The sequence below is a fragment of the Oncorhynchus kisutch genome, linkage group LG1 (genome assembly GCF_002021735.2).
Source record: "Oncorhynchus kisutch isolate 150728-3 linkage group LG1, Okis_V2, whole genome shotgun sequence".
Classification (NCBI taxonomy): domain Eukaryota; kingdom Metazoa; phylum Chordata; class Actinopteri; order Salmoniformes; family Salmonidae; genus Oncorhynchus; species Oncorhynchus kisutch.
The window spans coordinates 60,250,732-60,270,922 of NC_034174.2; the positions used below are offsets into that span (position 1 = coordinate 60,250,732).

Sequence of the window (20,191 nt, forward strand, 5' to 3'; positions counted from 1 at the left end):
TCAATCAATGGGATGCGCCCCTGCCCAGTCATGTGAAATCCATAGATTAGGGCCTAATGTATTTATTTCAATTGACTGATTTCTATATATGAACTGTAACTCAGTGAAATTGTTCAATGTTAGGTTTATATTTTTTTCCGTATAAATAAAATAAGCCTTTACAAGAACTGTTATCAATAGGCTACTTACTGTCTGTAGTTAGGCTGTGTAGTCAATAAGGCAAGAACAAACACACTGCCTCTCTGATGTGTCTTTCTTATGCAAAGTGTTGAATTCTGTGAGCCAAGACAAAAACACAGATGCTGTTATATGTATGTGGTTACATACCTAAATTGGTTAATTCCTCGTAGGACAGCAAGGAACTATAGGAGCCTTCTCGATGTACATGCAACAGCAAGAAACCTATCCCAACAGAATTCGCAGATGAGCACGGCGATTTGGTTCGGGAAAAATGCGTGATTTTTTTTACAAGAACGACGCCATTCCATTGCGTACAACTGACAAACAAACTCGTTGACGGTACATTCTAAATAAATATCAGGGCGACCGCAATGATAAATGTGTTGCCAACGGAGCTTATTTTAAATCCAAAATGTCTTCCATGGATATTGATCTCCCAGCATCCACAGCGAATATTTCTGAATGACGTCGTCATGTATTGGATTTTTCGGGCGTGGCTGCACAGAGGCTGTGTATATGAGTAACAAATCCAAATACATCATTCCCATAGATACATCAATGGTCATATAGGTAAATAAATCCCCCATTAATTTTATTAATTTGAATGGATACTTGCCTTCAACTGGTCTACATAGCAAATACATGAAATGTGTTGATTTGATTAATAACCTAGTTAAACAAAAAATATATATAATTAAATAGTTCTAACCAAACAAAAAAAGAACAAAAATCCAGATGTTCGAATATGGTAAAAAAAAAAACGTAATGTTAGATGGTTCGTTACCCTGAAAGTAGTCTATGGGAGAAACTAATCCATTGTTCAGTTTTCCTTGAACATCCACTAAAATATTTAGCTAACATTAACTAGCTAATAATAAATAATCATTTAAAGGAAATGTATTAAACAAACGGTCCTCAAGAAGGAAAGAGATCAATAGTTTCTAGTAAATAATTGTGTGGTGCATTTATTCATATGATACGAAGACAATTAGGAACACGGAAACTCATTTGAACGCGGCAAAAGAGTTGCGGGGTAAACCACACAGCACTCGACGAACAACATTAATACCGCGTTCAAGACAACTTGGAACTCGGAAATTTGAGACTTGTAAAACTCGTTGTGGAAAGACGAGGTCAGAGTTTCCCACTTTGATATGATCAATATATGACCAATAGGAAGCTCTACGCAAAAAACGCAAGCAAATTCAAGTTGTCATGAACAAGGCATAAACGTAATTCAGAGCCCACATACCCAGGCTTCATTCCAAACACATAAAAGACACACCCTATCCCCTCAGCCCTCAAATTAAGTGATTGCAGGGCGAGGGAGGAAGGAATGATTTTTAAATGGATCGCCCTTGCCTGGAAATTCGTCACTCATTCATTCCGCGATGACGTTGATTTCAGCCACCGGTAGCTTGTGGGTGTTTTATATGCTCCACAGTCAATTATGATCGCATGTCTACTTATATTAACTATATAATTATTAATATACGACTACTGTATGATAGCTTGCAAATGAATTAGCTAACTAACATTAGCCTGCCTAGCTGGAACTTCTGAATAATTTAAATGTTTTATTTCTACAATTTCTAAAAGTCAACCAAACAAAACATCATTACTTTTACAAGAAGTGTTTGTGCATTCGTAGCACAATTTCTAACCTTTTTACATTCGTTTTTACTTACACTTGTATGTTGACTTATCCATATTGACATTGAGGTTTTAAGTTTCGGTGGACTTTTCTTAGCGGATGTACAATCATCGCGAATTGTTAATTGTGCACTCACAAACTCAATAAAAAAAACAAGGGCTGAGGTGCTTACGATTGTTTGTCGAGGGTTGGTGGATGAGGGTGTATCTTTTTAAAATTTGAAACGCAGCCTGGAGACGTGATAGTCCGATGTCCCATTGTGTTATAGCTACATAGCTCTGACAGATGGGATCCACTTTCAGCGATAATTTGTCAAACCACACTAGCTTCGCCAGGAGTGGCTCAACATGTGGTTGCTAGCAAACCGAAAGCATGCTAGGTATCAACCGGCCAATGCATTTGTTTGGGGTGGCAGTTAATCTAGTGGTTTGAGCGTTGGGCTAGTAACCGAAATGGTTGCTAGATCGAATCCCTGAGCCAACAAGGCAGTTAAACCACTGTTGCTAGGCCGTTCTTATCTAACTTAGTTAGATAAAGGTAAAAAATCAACACCCAAACCAGTAAGGTCGGTTAGTCAATCACTGCTTGATATTGCAGAGAATCCCGCCATTTTCACGTTCCCTCGCCCGTGCTCGCATTGCCCAACGGTCCCCCGCCCTCTTCACTTCCCTCGGATGAAAATGAGTGGATTCTGTTTTTTCATCGCCCCCTATCGCCATCAGTGGATAGCTACTGTGGACACGCAGCTCGAACACGCACCTTCTAAAATGTGCCGTGGATTACACACTGTTCAACCTTACTACATTTTTCCAAATGATTGGACCTTAAAGGTTATATTTCCAGACAGAAATATCACAGACGACCTGATCGAACCTGGTTCTCCTGTGACAATCACCCCAACCTCAACAAGCAACCCATCACTCACCAGCCAGCACCTGCAGCAGCCTTTCCACCATCTATATGTAAATACAGTCCTCATTATCTTAAATGGAGCTAATTTGATTGTCAACCAATTTAGTAACCACACCACCAAATGAAACAGCAGATTCCCATTTTTGAATTGTTCGGTCACCTCTGTCCTGAGCTACTACTAACAACACAACACCTGTGAGACCTGAGGCAGATAGACCTGCAAAAAGGAAGAAGTCCAGGGGAGGAGGCTATAGAGGATCAACAGGGAGAGGATGTTGCTGACAACGAGGATGAACGATTCTTGAAGGCTGGGCACACACTGGTTGAATCAAAGTTGTAATTTGTGACATGGAATCAACGTGGAAAATACATTCGATTTGAAAAAAGTAATCAACCAGTAATGTTTTCATCCCTGGGGGTTCGCCCAGGGAGCCATACAAGCAAGAACAGCCACTGGGCCTAGGTCACACATGCATGCCATGAAGTCTTGCTCTGGACCAGACATAGGCTCAGCATTTAGTGTCTGTTTCCTCTCACTTACACTTTCCCATAATGTTCCCGCCTAACTGTGGCTAAATGGTTGATTTACTTTATGTAAATATAGGTAGGCCTATTTGTTCGCAATATCAAATAAAAATAATGCATTGATGCTCACAGAATTCTTCTTGCTTAGATACACTGAAGGCCTTTAGACTATAATGGACACATGCTGGCTTGAGATCCACGCATATAATTTCATATAATTTCTCTGAACTCTCCTTTTGAAAGTACAATTTACACACACATTCAAAGTTAGGATTAAAGTTAGTATGTCCCCATTCTATCAAATGCAGTAAATCAAAAGCAACGTTCTTCCGGTGTTTTCCAGCACAAGACAAATGTTGTTTTGAACATCCTAGACAACCAGTTACGGAGATTGAATGAAAAGCCCTGCTGAGTCGCTAACCACCCTCTCCCCTTTGTCTCCTCGATGTGAAGCACCAAGGCTAAATATACTTTTATAAACAGCTGGTCTGATATAATGGCTCTTCAAGCTGACATTTTCCAACCATTCTGGCAATGGTGAGTCATGGCAATGAATCATTGATACTGGTTCAAATGCCACGCTCAGAAGGAAAGGGAAAGAGGGATACCTAGTCAGTTGTACAACAATGCATTCAACTGAAATGTGTCTTCCGCATTTAACTCAACCCCTCAGAATTAGAGAGGTGCCTTAATCGACATCCACATCATCAGCGCCTGGGAAACAGTGGGTTAACTGCCTTGCTCAGGGGCAGAATTACAGATTTTTGACAGGTGTATAAAATTGAGCACATGGCCATGCATTCTCCAAACATTGGCAGTAGAATGGCCTTACTGAAGAGCTGTGACTCCCTCTTAGAGTCAACTGTAAGTGCCGTTATTGGGAAGTGGAAACATCTTTCATATTTTAGATTCTTCAAAGTAGTCACCGATTGCCTTGATGACAGCTTTGCACACTCTTGACATTCTCTCAACCAGTTTCACCTGGAATGCTTTTCCAACAGTCTTGAAGGACTTCCCACATATGCTGAGTACTTGTCTGCTACTTTTCCGTCACTCTGGGTTCCAACTTATCCCAAACCATCTCAATTGGGTTGAGGTCGGGTGATTGTGGAGGCCAGGTCATCTGATGCAGCACTCCATCACTCTCTCTGGTCAAATAGCCCTTACACAGCCTGGAGCTGTGTTGGGTCATTGTCCTGTTGAAAAACAAATGATAGTTCCACTAAGCGCAAACCAGATGGGATGGCGTACCACTGCAGAATGCTGTGGTAGCCATGGTGGTTAAGTGTGCCTTGAATTCTAAATAAATCACTGACAGTGTCACCAGCAAAGCACTCCCACACCATCACACCTCCTCCTCCATGCTTCCGGTCACCTACTCTGCGTCTCACAAAGACACAGTTGGAACCAAAAATCTCAAATTTGGACTCATCAGACCAAAGGACAGATTTCCACTGGTCTAATGTCCATTGCTCATGTTTCTTGGCCCAAGCAAGGCTATTATTCTTATTGTTGTCCTTTAGTAGTGGTTTCTTTGCAACAATTCGACCACGAAGGCCTGATTCGTGCAGTCTCCTCTGAACAGTTGATGTTGAGATGTGTCTGTTACTTGAACTCAGTGAAGCATTTATTTGGGCTGCAATTTCTGAGGCTGGTAACTGCAGCAGAGGTAACTCTGGTTCTTCCTCTCCTGTGGAGGTCCTCATGAGAGCCAGTTTCATCATAGCGCTTGATGGTTTTTGCAACTGCACTAGCAGAAACTTTCAAAGGTCTTGAAATGTTCCACATTGACTGACCTTCATGTCTTAAAGTAAGGATGGACTATTATTTCTATTTGCTTATTTGAGCTGTTCATGCCATAATATGGAATTGGTCTTTTACCAAATAGGCCCATCTTCTGTATACCACCCCTACCTTTTCACAACACAACCGATAGGCTCCAACGCATTAAGAAGGAAATAAATTCCACAAATGAACTTCTATCAAGGCACACCTGTTCATTGAAATGTATTCCAGGTGACTACCTCATGAAGCTGGTTGAGAGAATGCCAAGCGTGTGCAAAGCTGTCTGACATCAAGGCAAAGGGTGGCTACTTTGAAGAATCTAAAATTATTGACCACTTTTCTGGTTACTACATGATTCCATATGTGTTATTTAATAGTGTTGATGTCTTCACTATTATTCTACAATGTAGAAAATAGTAAAAATAAAGAAAAACATTTGAATGAGTAGGTGTGTCCAAACTTTTGACTGGTAGTATAAATCAATGTTTATGCAAAAACACAGATATTGAAATAAACAATTGTGAAAATCAACCTGCAATACATGCTGTGAAATATGATGATGATGAAAGTGGTTTTGAGTGTTTCTTTTAGCAAACATACATTTTTATTTTTCTCAACAAGCTTGTTCAAATTCAGCTCACTTCGAGCAGAATTTGTTAAGTAAACCCACTTAAACACATTATCTTAAATTCTTGTCCTTTTGCTCTCAACCCACAGAATAATTTTGATTAAGCCAATTTTTCCATTCATGCAAGAGATGGAACAACTCTTGAAAGTGTTCATTTTTAAACACATATTTGGATTTTTTTTACCGTGCAGATGATGATACCATAGTCTAGGAAAGGAAGCAGCAGTTGGGTTAATGTCTTTTTAATGGATACAGTAAAACAGTTATTTGATCTGTACAGTAACCCAAGGTTCTTAGATGATCAATATGCTTTCCAAAGGATTAATCAAACAAATCCAAATATGTTTTTAAAAATCAAAACTTTCAAGAATTGTTCCATCTCTTGCATGAATGAAAAAATTGCCAGCTGTGAAGTTAATTCTTTGTCGTGTCCCAAACAGCATGATATGGGACTTTGTTTGATTTAAAACCAAATTATTTGCTAGAAACCATTTGTGTTCATCTTGGAGACTTGCTCGTATCTGCAAAACATTTGAACCATACAGTATTTATATAGAGGACTATCGTCAGTAGACCTGGGTTCAAATAGATGCCTTTAAGAGCCGCATTGTTGACAGCGCTCTGCAATGCGTGATCAAATTGAATCCCGGCCATCACCTTCTTTGGAATCTGTATCCGACACAGAATGTGGGGCTGGGCGCTTGCTCAAGTCCGCTATTGTTGATTGTGCTTATGAGGAGATGACCAAGATGGTAGAGAGGGAGGGTGAAAGCTTCCTATTTGACAACCAAAGTTGGATCGGATTTAATTAATATTAAATCCAAATATTAAATTAAGCTCTGGTGTGTGGAATATCTGACCTTATTAACATTAAATTGAAAGATTCAGATCATGATTCAGATGTGTACAATGACTCTGCCATCTGCTGTTGGTAAGGGGAATCCAACACCATGTAAAACTGTCCAGACTCAGGTAGGAGCTCATATTCTGTGTGTGTGTGTTCTGTATGCAAATACAGGTCTAAGTATGGTTAATAGGTACACGGTATTATGACAACATGAGTATCTTTCCAAATTGAAACAGTAATAAAACAATGCAAATTCTCTCAACACTCCTTTAATAGTCTGTTTTCACTTACAACACTTCAAAACCCAATTTCCAAACGTTATTTTTTTTAATACAAAAGAGCTCAACTCTTTTCTTAAAAAGGGTTAGAATCATAAAATGGCCATACAAAAACTTAATAAAGAGTAAGATGGAAATAAAACAAAAAATATTACAATAAACTAAAACTGATATGACAAAAAAAGACATACCGACATCATAAAAACAAGAGCTTCTACCTTGTATTCTTTAGTGGTTCGTTTAAAAAAGAAGGAACACTGTCTGTCACATCATTTAAAATAATGTTTGTGCAAAAACATCAGCAAACTTGAACTATATGTTGGAGTTATTTGACTGTCCAGTTTTTCTTGGTATTACTTGGTGCCGCTTGACTTCCCAAAAGTAGTGCTATAATATACAGTTGAAGTCGGAAGTTTACATACACCTTAGCCAAATACATTTAAACTCAGTTTTTCACAATTCCTGACATTTAATCCTAGTAAAAATTCCCTGTCTTAGGTCAGTTAAGATCACCACTTTATTTTTAAAATGTGAAATGTCAGAATAATAGGAGAGAATGATTTACTTAATCTTTTATTCTTTCATCACAGTCCCAGTGGGTCAGAAGTTTACACAAACAATTAGTATTTGGTAGCATTGCCTTTAAATTGTTTAACTTGGGTCAAACGTTTTGGGTAGCCTTCCACAATCTTCCCACAATAAATTGAGTGAATTTTGGCCCATTCCTCCTGGCAGAGCTGGTGTAACTGAGTCAGGTTTGTAGGCCTCCTTGCTCGCACACGCTTTTTCAGTTCTGTCCACCAAATTTCTATAGGATTGAGATCAGGGCTTTGTGATGGCCACTCCAATACATTGACTTTGTTGTTCTTAAGCCATTTTGCCACAACTTTGGAAGTATGCTTGCGGTCATTGTCCATTTGGAAGACCAATTTGCGACCAAGTGTTAACTTCCAGACTGATAACTTGAGATGTTGCTTCAATATATCCACATAATTTACCTTCCTCAATGTGCCATCTATTTTGTGAAGTGCACCAGTCTCCCCTGCAGCAAAGCACCCCTACAACATGATGCTGCCACCCCTGTGCTTCACGGTTGGGATGGTGTTCTTTGGCTTGCAAGTCTCCCCCTTTTTCCTCCAAACATAACAATGGTCATTATGGTCAAACAATTATATTGTTGTTTCATCAGACCAGAGGACATTTCTCCAAAAAGTACGATCTTTGTCCCCCTGTGCAGTTGCAAACTGTAGTCTGGCTTTTTTTTATGGCAGTTTTGGAGCAGTGGCTTCCTTGTCGATATAGGACTTTTTTTTACTGTGGATATAGATACTTTTGTACCTGTTTCCTCCAGCATCTTTACAAGGTCCTTTGCTGTTGTTCTGCAATTGATTTGCACTTTTCGCACCAAAGTACGTTGATCTCTAGGAGGCAGAACGTGTCTCCTTCCTGAGCGGTATGACGGCTGCGTGGTCGATGGTGTTTATATTAGCGTACTATTGTTTCTACAGATGAATGTGGTACCTTCAGTCATTTGGAAACTGCTCCCAAGGATGAACCAGACTTGTGGAGGTCTACAATTTGTTTTCTGAGGTCTTAGCTGATTTCTTTTCATTTTCCCATGATGTCAGGCAAAGAGGCACAGAGTTTGAAGGTAGACCTTGAAATACATCCACAGGTACACCTCCAATGGACTCAAATGATGTCAATTAGCCTATCAGAAGCTTCTAAAGCCATGACATAATTCTCTGGAATCTTCCAAGTTGTTTAAAGGCACAGTTAACTTAGTGTATGTAAACTTCTGACCCACTGGAATTGTGATACAGTGCATTATAAGTGAAATAATCTGTCTGTAAACAATTGTTGGAAAAATTACTTGTGTCATGCACAAAGTAGATGTCCTAACCGACTTGCCAAAACTATAGTTTGTTCACATGACATTTGTGGAATGGTTGAAAAAATTAGTTTTAATGACTCAAACCTAAGTGTATGGACACTTCTGACTTCAACTGTAAATATGTATTATGAAGTAGTGGAACATATTTATGTTTCAGTTATGTATTGATACACTACATGACCAAAAGTATGTGGTCACCTGCTCGTCGAATGTCTCATTCCAAAATGATTGGCATCAATATGCAGTTGACCGGGACAGCTCTAGCAGGGCAGAAATGTAAGGAAAATACTTGTTGGAAAGGTGGCATCCTATGACGGTGCCACGTTGAAAGTCACTGAGCTCTTCAGTAAGGCCATTCTACTGCCAATGTTTGACTAGGGCGATTGCTCGGCTGTGTGCTCGATTTTATACACCTGTCAGCAACGGGTGTGGCAGAAATAGCCGAATCCACTAATTTGAAGGGGTGGTCATATACTGTTGTATATATGGTGTCCATTTGTATCATGAAATAGTGGAACACTGTATAGTCAAATGAGTGGCATTGCCGAAGACCTTCCCCCTTTCAGAGGCAAAAACATGAAACACCTTGACCGTCAGCAATGCACGAAGAAAGGGTCAAATATACGGTAACATACACTGTTGTTAATACTCAGCTACCACGGTGAAGATGAACAAAAAATACATCAAATGTAATACTATCCATGTAGTATCTAATCGCAAGAGAAGCCAGTTTTCAAATGGTTGATATTGACAAATGGGGTTACACAGTACCCCCTCTGAGGGCATGCACACACAGACATACACTTAAAATCTCAAAAACACACTTTCATCCAAATGAAATGCATTTTCGTGTCAAGTCACAAACATACAAGGTAAGGAAGCTTTGACTTCCAGGTGTCCTGCATAGCCTCGACTGAAGAGGCACAGGACGTTATTTCCCTCATAGGTCTATGAGAAAATACACCTCATGAAAAAACAACACACAATACAACAACATTGCTGACATTAAAATCCTGGCAATTCCCTAAAAACCAATTAAGCCTGTGGCCCTTTTTGACTCAACATTATGAGTGTGTCTATCTTTAAAGAAAGTGTAAAAACAGAGAACAGTGGACAGCAATTAGTTCATTGTTGAATACGGCACGCTAGTTTTATAAAAAGGGATTCTTGTCTTTCAGAATGGATAAAGTTAGAAAAAAGAACACCACTTCAATGTCACTGGTAAATAGTTTAACAACCGGGGAATTCTTCGACCCTTTTCACACTACTGTACCAAGCCAAACTGTACTGTGTTTAACTGTTTTTTTTTCTTCCCACATGGTCATTTTGAACACAGTTCCATCAACTATAGTGGACGCTTAACCAGGCCAGTGCAGTACAGCTTGGCTTGGGTCTTCTCAGTAGTAGTGTGGGAAGGGTATTACTGAAAACTGCACTGCTGAGCCCTTTGCAGAGAGTAGGCTAATCAGGTGTGTTAGAGCAGGGCACTGCGAACAATACATTTGTTTCCTTCTTTCTTTGCCCTCCCTTTCTCTCACTCTTCTCTCTCCTGTACACGTTTGTGTCCAGAAATTCTTGCATGCACCTAGGGCCCGCGTCACAAACTCACAAGTGAAGTCATTGCATTGAACTCGCCTAAGGATACATTCCACTCTCTGATGAATGTCTCTCGTTATACAGTGCCAAGTTTCTTGGTTACTGATTGTCCCAATTCTGTTTCCGTACAATGTGCTTCTAAATCAAAAAGGCAAGTATACTAGCTAGAAAGTAGTGTATCAAAAACTTGAGTAAGTCACTTTTCTCAATAAAAAAGAGAACAAAATACATATCTTCATAGCAAGAGGGGTTCCTCTGCAAATTTCACAGCAATTCCTCTCTCAGCATCCCACCCTTTCCCCTAAAAATCAGTAACACACTGCCTCCCGGCACACACTGCGAACACACACCAACACACCCCTTCAATCCTCTTACATTATATACAGGACATTTACCCACATAGGATTTCACAGAAATAATAATATAGTAACAAAACAAAGTGCCAACAAAGCTGCCATTACAGGTGGCCATTATAAGTGTCTAACCACAATATACACTATTATACTTAAAAGGCAGCATACATTTTTTAACAAAACATGTTTTTTTCCTTCTTTTTTTGCTGGTGTATAAAACAGTAACATTTGACGTTGACAACAACATCCATTTTATACTGGGAACACAGGTTTGTAACTGGACAGTTTCCACAGGAAAAGGACTAGGGGGTTTGTTTACGTTTTTTGCTTAGTCAGAGCAGGGCTGGGTTCCAATCTGGTGGATTACTCCCAGCCTTCCCCACTACCTTTGGCAACTTGGAGAGCCCACGGAGCTGAATGACTTGGAGTTGGATTCATTTCAAACTTAGACTTAGAAATGTATTTCTAATAATTACATTTTGAAACAGTGGGAACCAACATATAAGGACCTATAATCTTCACTTCATGGAGCCATTACCATATTGATAGCCTCAATACCTAGTAAATACAAATATCAAAAGGACAGAAAGGAAGGGAGTGATTTTTCAGAATGTATTCCAGCTTGTCTCTCTCTATGGAAGATGAGGACTGTTCAAAGGGAACAGAATTATTTTTTTCAGAATTGAACCCAGCCCCATTCTCTCTATGGGAGATGAGGTTCGTTTTAAAGGACGGAAGGAAAGGAGTGATTTTTCAGAATGGAAACCAGCCCATCTCTCTCTATGGGAGATGATAAAGGCTGTTCAGGGGTCAGGGTTTAAGGAGAAGGGGGTAGCTGCAGCCCAATTTGTCGACCGGCGTATAGGCGAGTGGATGTGTTCGAAAGGAAAGTAATTGGCGTGTGGAAAGGAGTGGGTGTGTCGAAAACGCTCTGTTACAGGTTAGACGGTTTAGTCCGGTTCTTACCATACAACTATCGTACTGCGAGAGTTTAGACTTGAGTCTGAATCATCCAGAGGATGAGTCTGAGTCATATTTCGCTGTTAGTTAAACACAAATAATTGTAGATTTTTAGTTGTAAAACTGACGATTGTTTGTTTTTTATTAAAAGTACTGATGATGGGTGTACTATTGCTTGTATGCGTGTGCTCACTGTGACGGTCACCCTGATATTGGCTACTAATTAGCTACTTCCCACGCCGGGACAAGTACTTGGAAAACGAGAGCAAGGACACTGTGGCCAGGTGTTGTTGCCCTTCATGCCATGCCCATTGAGTAGACTGTATGTATGTATCAACGTGAAATCTCGATGGTTATCAATATTAGTTATTTCTTGTGTAGGCTTCTATCCTACTTGAAATAAAATCATAGGAGAGAAGAAGAAAATTGGCATGTTATCTACCGCTGGTGACAACTTGACACAGCTGCTCAGTGGGAAGCAACTCCGGCAACAAAACCGGTGCACTGGTCGGTGGCTTATCAACTCATATCAGCCATGCAAAAGGGTCTTGAGTGGCAACAAGTCTGCTCAATTAGCTGATTATCTTTCCAATCACCCACTCTTTTCGACACACCCACTCGCCCATACTCCGGTTGCCATATTGGGCTGCAGCTACCCATACTTGGGTTTAGGTGGCAGTGATATGTCACATGGCGGGCTTGGTGTAGCCGAAGATGCCAACAGGGAAGTGCTTGACGTGAGTGGGCCACTGGGCAGCCAGCTGGAAAAACTTGACATCATTCCACTCCACGCCGTCAATGGACACTATGGAGAGAGGGAGAGAGAGAGAGAAAGGAGAAAGAGACACAAAAATGTTAATTTCAACCACTTGGTGGCGATATTGCACTTGTTAAAGACTCAACGATTGAATTGAGGCTATTCGGGGAATTCACATTAACCTATGTGTGTGTGTCTTCAGCACGTACTCTACAGTATGTGTTAAAACAGGATAAGTATATAGTATACATGTATGATTGAACATGTGGGTGCATGCTTGCGTTGAAGGGATGCAGAGTGGGGTGTTTGGGTAGGGCTGTGGCAGTCATGACATTTCGTCAGCCCTGTTTATTGTCTAATTACTGTCGGTCTCACGGTAGTTGCCCGTTAATTAACATAATCACGTTTAGCCTCCACGCATACAAGCCTCTGATGTGCGCCTTTGGAACATCTACATTTAATATACACCATCATATGAAATCAATTTCGAAGGAAACATTTTTCAAAGGAAACATTATTAGGTAAAGACAATGTATTTCAGAAGAAGAGAATAGATGTCATCTGGCTATGCGCCATGCCATAGCCTGTATGCTAGTTCATTTAGCATGCAAGATATGCATAGAAGTCCCGTGGCATTATTTTATATTATATGATTTTATAGTAAGAAGAATATAATTGAACTTAGCTGAATAAAATAGAAAGGATATTTTTCCTATTCCGGAGCGACTGCGAATATGAAGTGGCTATGTTGAGCGTAAAAGTGATCATTTGAAACAGGTCCTATATGCTAGTTTTAGATTTATTTGAACACTTTAGTTGTGTTTATACAAACCTTACAATGCCTTACAATGCATGATGCGACTATAGACTATTGATGATTTGAGAAAGTTGCAAAAAAAAGCTTCCGCTCGTTCCTTGCCTCAGGCTGCACACGCTGCTCTCTCATCAAGTGCACTCGAATAGTAAAATGGGGCCGCTTTCCACGGTTCATTTTTCAATCATGCCAGGTAGGCTATTTCGGTATTATAGTGGAGCATGTTCTTAATATGAGCAGCTGAGAAATAAATAGAGTAGCGGCTGGGTTCCTCCTCTTTTTGTCTCTATTTTTTAAAACTATTTTCTACATTGTAGAATAATAGTGAAGACATCAAAACTATGAAATAACACATGGAATCATGTAGTAACCAAGAAAGTGTTAAACAAATCAAAATATATTTTAGATTTTAAATTCTTCAAAGTAGCCACAGCTTTGCACACTCTCATTCTCTCAACCAGCTTCACCTGGAATTATTTTCCAACAGACTTGAAGGAGTTCCCACATATGCTGAGCACCTGTTGGCTGCTTTTCCTTCAACCTGTGATCCAACTCATCCCAAACCATCTCAACTGGGTTGAGGTTGGGTGATTGTGGAGGCCAGGTCATCTGGTGCAGCACTCCATCACTCTCCTTCTTGGTCAAATAGCCCTTATACAGCCTGGAGGTGTGTTGGGTCATTGTCCTGTTGAAAAACAATTCATAGTCCCAACTAAGCGCAAACCAGAAACCAGATGGGATGGCGTACCGCTGCAGAATGCTGTGGTAGCCATGCTGGTTAAGTGTGCCTTGAATTCTAAATAAATCACTGACAGTGTCACCAGCAAAGCACTCCCACACCATCACACCTCCTCCTCCATGCTTCACGGTGGGAACCACACATGCAGAGATCATCTGTTCACCTACTCTGCGTTTCACAAAGACATGGCGGTTGAAACCAAAAATCTCAAATTTGGACTCATTTCCAGATTTCCACCGGTCTAATGTCCATTGCTCATGTTTCTTGGCCCAAGCTCTTCTTATTGGTGTTCTTTAGTAGTGGTTTCTTTGCAGCAATTCAACCATGAAAGTCTCCTTTGAACAGTTGATGTTGAGATGTGTCTGTTACTTGAACTCTGTGAAGCATTTATTTAGCCAGCAATATTTGAGGCTGGTAACTCTAATGAACTTATCCTCAGAGGTGATTCTGGGTCTTCCTTTCCTGTGGCGGTCCTCATGAGAGCCAGTTTCATCATAGCGCTTGATGGTTTTTGCAACGGCACTTGAAGAAACATTCAAAGTTCTTGGAAAATTTCTGGATTGACTGACCTTCATGTCTTAAAGTAATGATGGACTGTCGTTTGCTTATTTGAGCTGTTCTTGCCATAATATGGACTTGTGTCTTTTACCAAATAGAGCTATCTTCTGTATACCACCCTTACCTTTTAACTTTTAACTTTTAACAAGGCACGCCTGTTAATTTAAATGCATGCCAGGTCACTACCCCATGAAGCTGGTTGAGAGAATACCAAGAGTGTGCAAAGCTTTCATCAAGGCAAAGGGTGTGTAAGAATATTTAGAAGATAAATACACAATGCAGAGAACGAGGTCAAGAGAGTACTAACGATCAATGGAAATAGTGTTTTTCTGTAAGAGAGAATTATTGATCTATGGGTCAGAGACATGGGAGGAATTTGTCTCGTCATTGAGCCTGAAATATGATACTTACTATTTGGTCATTGGCCCAGTTTTATTGCAAGGAATTCTAATTGGTCAACCACAGGCTAAGGCTGGGTTATAAAACTACATCCTGTCCCTTTGTTCTGTGGCGAGAATCACAGGAGAGAATCACAGAGGACAGGGGAGCATGAACACATAACATCTACCTCCCCGCATGATTTGTTCTCTTTGAATTAACATATTTTCCTCCCCTGATTTGCTTTTGGGTTTGTGTAATTGAAGAGGAACATCAACTGCTAACAGGTGGCTAATTTGAAGAATCTCAAATATAAAATATAGTGTTCGGGAACACTGATAGCAACATGTTTTCACAACGAAACATAATTCATTTAAACTGTTGACAGCCCCTCTCTCTGCATGCTCGAGAAAGGAATAAAGGAGAGAGAGGAGATGGAAAATCACAGTGGTGAGATATTCTGTAGCTAAAGGTAACGTGTTAGCCTATTAATTTCCTATTACTAGGCTATTCAAATTCAAATTCACTATAATTGTAGGCTAACTCTGTGTGCCGCCCTGCACAACCAACCAACAGCATCGCCTAGGCCTATACGTTCTCTCCCAGACTCATGGATAGAAAGTTTGGAGCGTAGCATAAGGTAAGGTAACCAGTCCATCCAGTATGCATAATAATAAAGTCCACATTCAAAGGAGATTACTAGAATTTGTTTCATTTTGGAGTATAGGCGAGACCAATTACAAAGACATCTTAAATCAATTTTTATTTTACCTTTATTTAACCAGGAAAGTCAGTTAAGAACAAATTCTTATTTTCAATGACGGCCTAGGAACAGTGGGTTAACTGCCTGTTCAGGGGCAGAATGACAGATTTGTACCTTGTCAGCTCGGGGGTTTGAAATTGCAACCTTCCGGTTACTAGTCCAACGCTCTAACCACTAGGCTACCCTGCTACCCTGTTGTTTTTATATATTTTTTTGCCGTGCGTAATAGGCCTTTGCGGTAGGCTATGTATTCTATGGCACAAGCATGTGTTCTAATATGTGTATGAGTGTTTTGAATGAATCATCAACTTAGAAAGCGCTGTCCATTTCGTTATGTTAGACTTTGAAACAACATCCACAACAACCATGCTTTCCACTCAGGTTCAACCTGCTGTTGAACTTCTTTCTTTAAATTGATCAATCACAGTAAGGTGAGTTTTAAAAACACAATACTGTTATGATGATAAGTGTTTGATGTGATTTTCGTTTTTTATTTGCATTGACGTCAGAATGGTTAGAGAGACAATAGAGCCCTGAGTACCAGGCCCTTAGGACCTGATGGTCGTTAGCGAGTTGGGTACTACTACTAACACAATCTCCAGAGGAGATTACTGTGACTCAACGGTCACGTGGAATTTGACTGCGGTCATGACTCATGACTGCAGGTGTGACGGTAATACGGTCACCAGTACTTGACTTGGACTGAAATAGGTAGGTGCCAGTACTCATTTTAGGTGCAGGTACTTAGGTGCAGGAGCTCCACAATACATTTTGTATTAGAGGAATAGGAGCTCAAGTAGTAGAAAATGTGATGTGCCAGTACTCAGCTCTGGTGAGCTCCTGCCCAAGTCAAGCTCTGGCGGTCAACACAACAACCCCATGTGTGGGTATGTGTTTATGCTTACGTGTGTGTGTGTGTGTGTTTGTCAGGCCTGTACCTCTCAGCATGGTGTGCTGGTGTTTGGCAGTGCAGATCAGCCTGCTGATGCCCTCGATCACCTGGCTCTTGGAGTCCACCTCCTTCTCCTTGGGCTTTTTACTCAGGAATATCACTGTTCATCAAAGCGTGAGAAAGAGAAGAGCGAGAGAGGACATCAGTGAAGTAAAGAGATAATTTAAAAAAAACTAAAGATGTAAAGGTAAAGATGCCTTTTTCATGCCGACATCAACACAAAATCTGGTTGTTGCTGTATTTGGCCAGATAGATTACAACCAGTAAAAGACATCTTCTTCATCAGGCACATATTTTCATATAGAAAAACACAACATGCTATGAGTTGTAAGGTTGCATTAACACTTATAACGGGTAATAACACATTCAACCCATCGGCTTTCAGTAAAGCGCCACCGACCTTTCTTGTTCTTCTCCTTCATGACAACGGTCATGGCCATGCCGGGAGGGGGTGTCAGCTCGCCCCCGTTGGGGATGCGGGACACCTGCAGCGAGCGGAAGTTGCTCTTCAGGGTATTCTTGATGCCCACGTCGCGTTTCTCGCCCTCCTTCTTCTTGTCGACGCCGTGACATGTCCAGTAGTCCACCTGGAGCCCCATCACCTCCCCGCCTGTCACCGGAGAGCTGCACGGCGGAGGGATATGGGAGAGAAACGTTTTATGAATGTTTTGTAGGCATGAAAGGGAAGAAAAAGGCCAAAACTGCGAGGTTTAGTAGCATCTGAACTTGTGCGTGGCAGTGTGGGGCTGTAGCCAGTTTATTTTATTATGTACAACTTACAGGTCAAGTCATAAAAAGGAAGAAGACAAAGGGTACAGTTGAGCTCCAGTGAAAGACAGTACGGAACACAGAACAGTGGTTATTTCCCTTCCCCTCACCCCACCCAACGTCTGGTCTGCAAGGAACATCTGGATGGAGTAAGGTCATTCATCTGGGAAGCATGCGGAGTGGCGGGAAAGTGGGGTGGTAAAGGATAGCTATCCTCTCTCACTCGCTCCAGATTGGTACATCTTTGGCCTTTTAAATTAATAATATATAGTTTACGAATGCCTCATTAAATTAATAATATATAGTTTACAAATGCCTCATGAGCATAGTTCAACTGCTCTACCTCATCAGAACCCAAAATATAATAAGAAACGCATTAATGTGGAAGGTGTGGTCTGTACCTTGTGAAATTGTTTTATTGGCTACTGTGGCCAATGGGCCTCTGTGGGGGTTGTAGCCATAGTTATAAGGTTGACCTTCAGGTCAAATAATGGTTATGAGAGAAGGGAAGATAAATAATTAACAAGACAGCTAAGGTACAGTACGTACCCGGCTCCGGCGAGGGTGGCTGAGACGGAGGGGGAGGGGGGCGGGGTGCAGGTCAGGTCCTTCATGTAGGTTGGTCCCGGCTGGGGGGGAGGGGAGGCCAGCATATTGATGCTCCCCATCACAGCATCATCAGAGTCCACTGAGGATTAGGGAGGAGGATTTGTTAAATTATTTTCAGCAACCAGAAAAATACATCTTTATCTGGTTTAAAATCGGGTTATCTAACCAGATAACGACCTAAATATGACGTCTGTCCCATGGCATCTTGATCTCGTCATGAAAAAGTTGCTTTACCTGGTTGTATCAGTGGTTGTAATCTAGTTATATGATGCCTTTTAACCAGAAAACCACTCTACAGGCAAAATATTACATGATTAAGACATCATACATACAGTATTTTGCCTGCTGGGCCCCTTCTCTCTGTCTTCCCTTGTTCCTTCCATCTCATTCGAAACAAAGGATTACCAAACAAGACAAAGCAAATGCATGGTCAAAGGAAAATAAAGAGTAGGATGTCTTACTTGAGGTCGAGAGGTTGTGCTCAACGATGCCCACTTTCACCAGCTGAGGGGGACAAAAGCCCAGATTGAGATTTACATTTTGGTCATTTAACAGACACTCTTATCCAGAGCGACGTACAGTCAGTACATTTAACCAAGGTACAATACATGACCAAAAGTGTGTGGACACCTGCTCGTCGAACATCTCATTCGTGCATTAGTGAGGTCGGGCACTGGTGTTGGGCAATTAGGCCTGGCTCGCAGTCGCCGTTCCAATTCATCCAAATCAAATCAAATTTTATTTGTCACATACACATGGTTAGCAGATGTTAAAGGTGTTCGATGGGGTTGGGGTCAGGGCTCTGTGCAGGCCAGTCAAGTTCTTCCACACCGATTTCGTCAAACTACTTTTGTATGGACCTCGATTTGTGCACGACGGCATTGTCATGTTGAAACAGGAAAGGGCCTTGCCACAAAGTTGGAAGCACAAAATCGTCATTGTATGCTATACAGTTAAGATTTCCCTTCACTGGAACTAAGGCCCCTAGCCTGGGCTACTGCTGTGTGGGATGCCCAAAGTCCCTGCTGTGCCAGCTACTCTACCTTTGCTGAGGAATTCAAGCGAGTGTTTCAAGGTCCTACCAGCGGCCCTGACTCAGCCAAACAGCTCCTGACTCTCCGCCAAGGTCAGCGCAATGTGACGGACTATGACATAAATATGTGCTATGTTTTCGCCGTAAAACATTTTAGAAATCTGACTTGCTGGCTAGATAAACAAGTTGTTTATCTTTCATTTGAGCTATTGGACTTGTTAATGTGTGGAGGTTAAATATTTCTAAGAATATTTTTGCATTCCGTGCGCCACCGTTCCAGCTGACGGTGGGGGGGCTGATCCCCAATTGGGGACCAACATCTTTGTCAGGTTAATTAAGGAAGTTCAGCATTTCCTGGGCTTCACAAACTTTTACCGCAAGTTTATCAAAAACTTCAGCTTGGTGGTAGCCCCTCTCTCAGCTTTAACCAAGGGTGGCAACACAAGGTTTCTGTGGGGAAAAGAAGCTGAGACGGCCTTCCAAGGACTCAAGCAGCGCATCCTCTCTGCTCCCATCCTGACACTACCGACTGCGGATGAACCTTTTGTGGTGGTGGTAGACGCATCAGAGGTTGGTGTTGGAGCTGTCCTGACTCAGAGGGGTGAAGACAAGAAGCTTCACCCTTGCGCCTTCTTCTCTCACCGGCTTACCCCGGCCAAGAGGAACTAGGATGTGGGGGATCATGAAGTCCTAGCGGTTAAGATGGCATTGAAGGAATGGAGACACTGGCTCGAGGCGGCTTCTCAACCGTTTCAAGTGCTTACGGACCACAAAAATCTGGAGTATATCCAGCAGGTGAAACGGTTGAACTCCAGACAAGCTCGGTGGTCTCTTTTCTTCAATTGATTCTAGTTTATCCTCACCTATAGACCCGGGTCGAAGAATCTCAAACCGGACGCCTTGTCGCGAGTCTACGCTCCTGCCATTCAAGAAGATACTGACATGCCTGTCAGATCGTGGCTCCGATCTCGTGGCAAGTTGAGGATACCGTGAAACGAGCTCAAGCCATCGAACCGGGTCCTAAAGGAGGTCCTGCCAATCGGTTGTTTGTTCCAAAGCCAGCGAGGACCCAGGTCCTTCTGTGGGGGCACTCCTCTCGCCTCACCTGTCACCCGGGCGTAGGTCGCACCTTGGAGTTCATCCAGCGAAAGTTCTGGTGGCCCACCATAAAAGAAGACGTTGCCACTTTCGTCAAGGCCTGTCCCGTG

At 41.5% G+C, this 20,191-nt stretch overlaps 2 protein-coding genes across 4 annotated transcripts in view; both read right to left on the minus strand.

Annotated features, from left to right (window-relative positions):
- Positions 1-650, minus strand: part of LOC109890118 (kinesin light chain 1-like) — a 39,316-nt gene extending 38,666 nt beyond the window's left edge. The window contains exon 1 of one of the 2 annotated variants that reach the window (XM_020482079.2): positions 328-630. The gene's annotated coding sequence lies outside the window, so the exon portion shown is untranslated. Of the gene's footprint in view, positions 1-327 lie in introns of both variants that reach the window. The other variant, XM_031828524.1, reaches the window with a different exon arrangement.
- Positions 651-6,780: 6,130 nt separating this feature from the next.
- The window catches only part of LOC109890104 (phosphofurin acidic cluster sorting protein 2), a 92,869-nt gene continuing 79,458 nt past the window's right edge, over positions 6,781-20,191 (minus strand). Inside the window, exons 21-25 of one of the 2 annotated variants that reach the window (XM_020482058.2) lie at positions 18,412-18,454; positions 17,891-18,029; positions 16,974-17,197; positions 16,560-16,673; positions 6,781-12,417 (exon numbers count right to left, since the gene is read on the minus strand). In XM_020482058.2, the coding sequence (XP_020337647.1) occupies positions 12,299-12,417; positions 16,560-16,673; positions 16,974-17,197; positions 17,891-18,029; positions 18,412-18,454 (639 nt within the window). In that variant the 3' untranslated portion in view covers positions 6,781-12,298. The remainder of the gene's footprint in view (positions 12,418-16,559; positions 16,674-16,973; positions 17,198-17,890; positions 18,030-18,411; positions 18,455-20,191) is intronic. The other variant, XM_020482063.2, reaches the window with a different exon arrangement.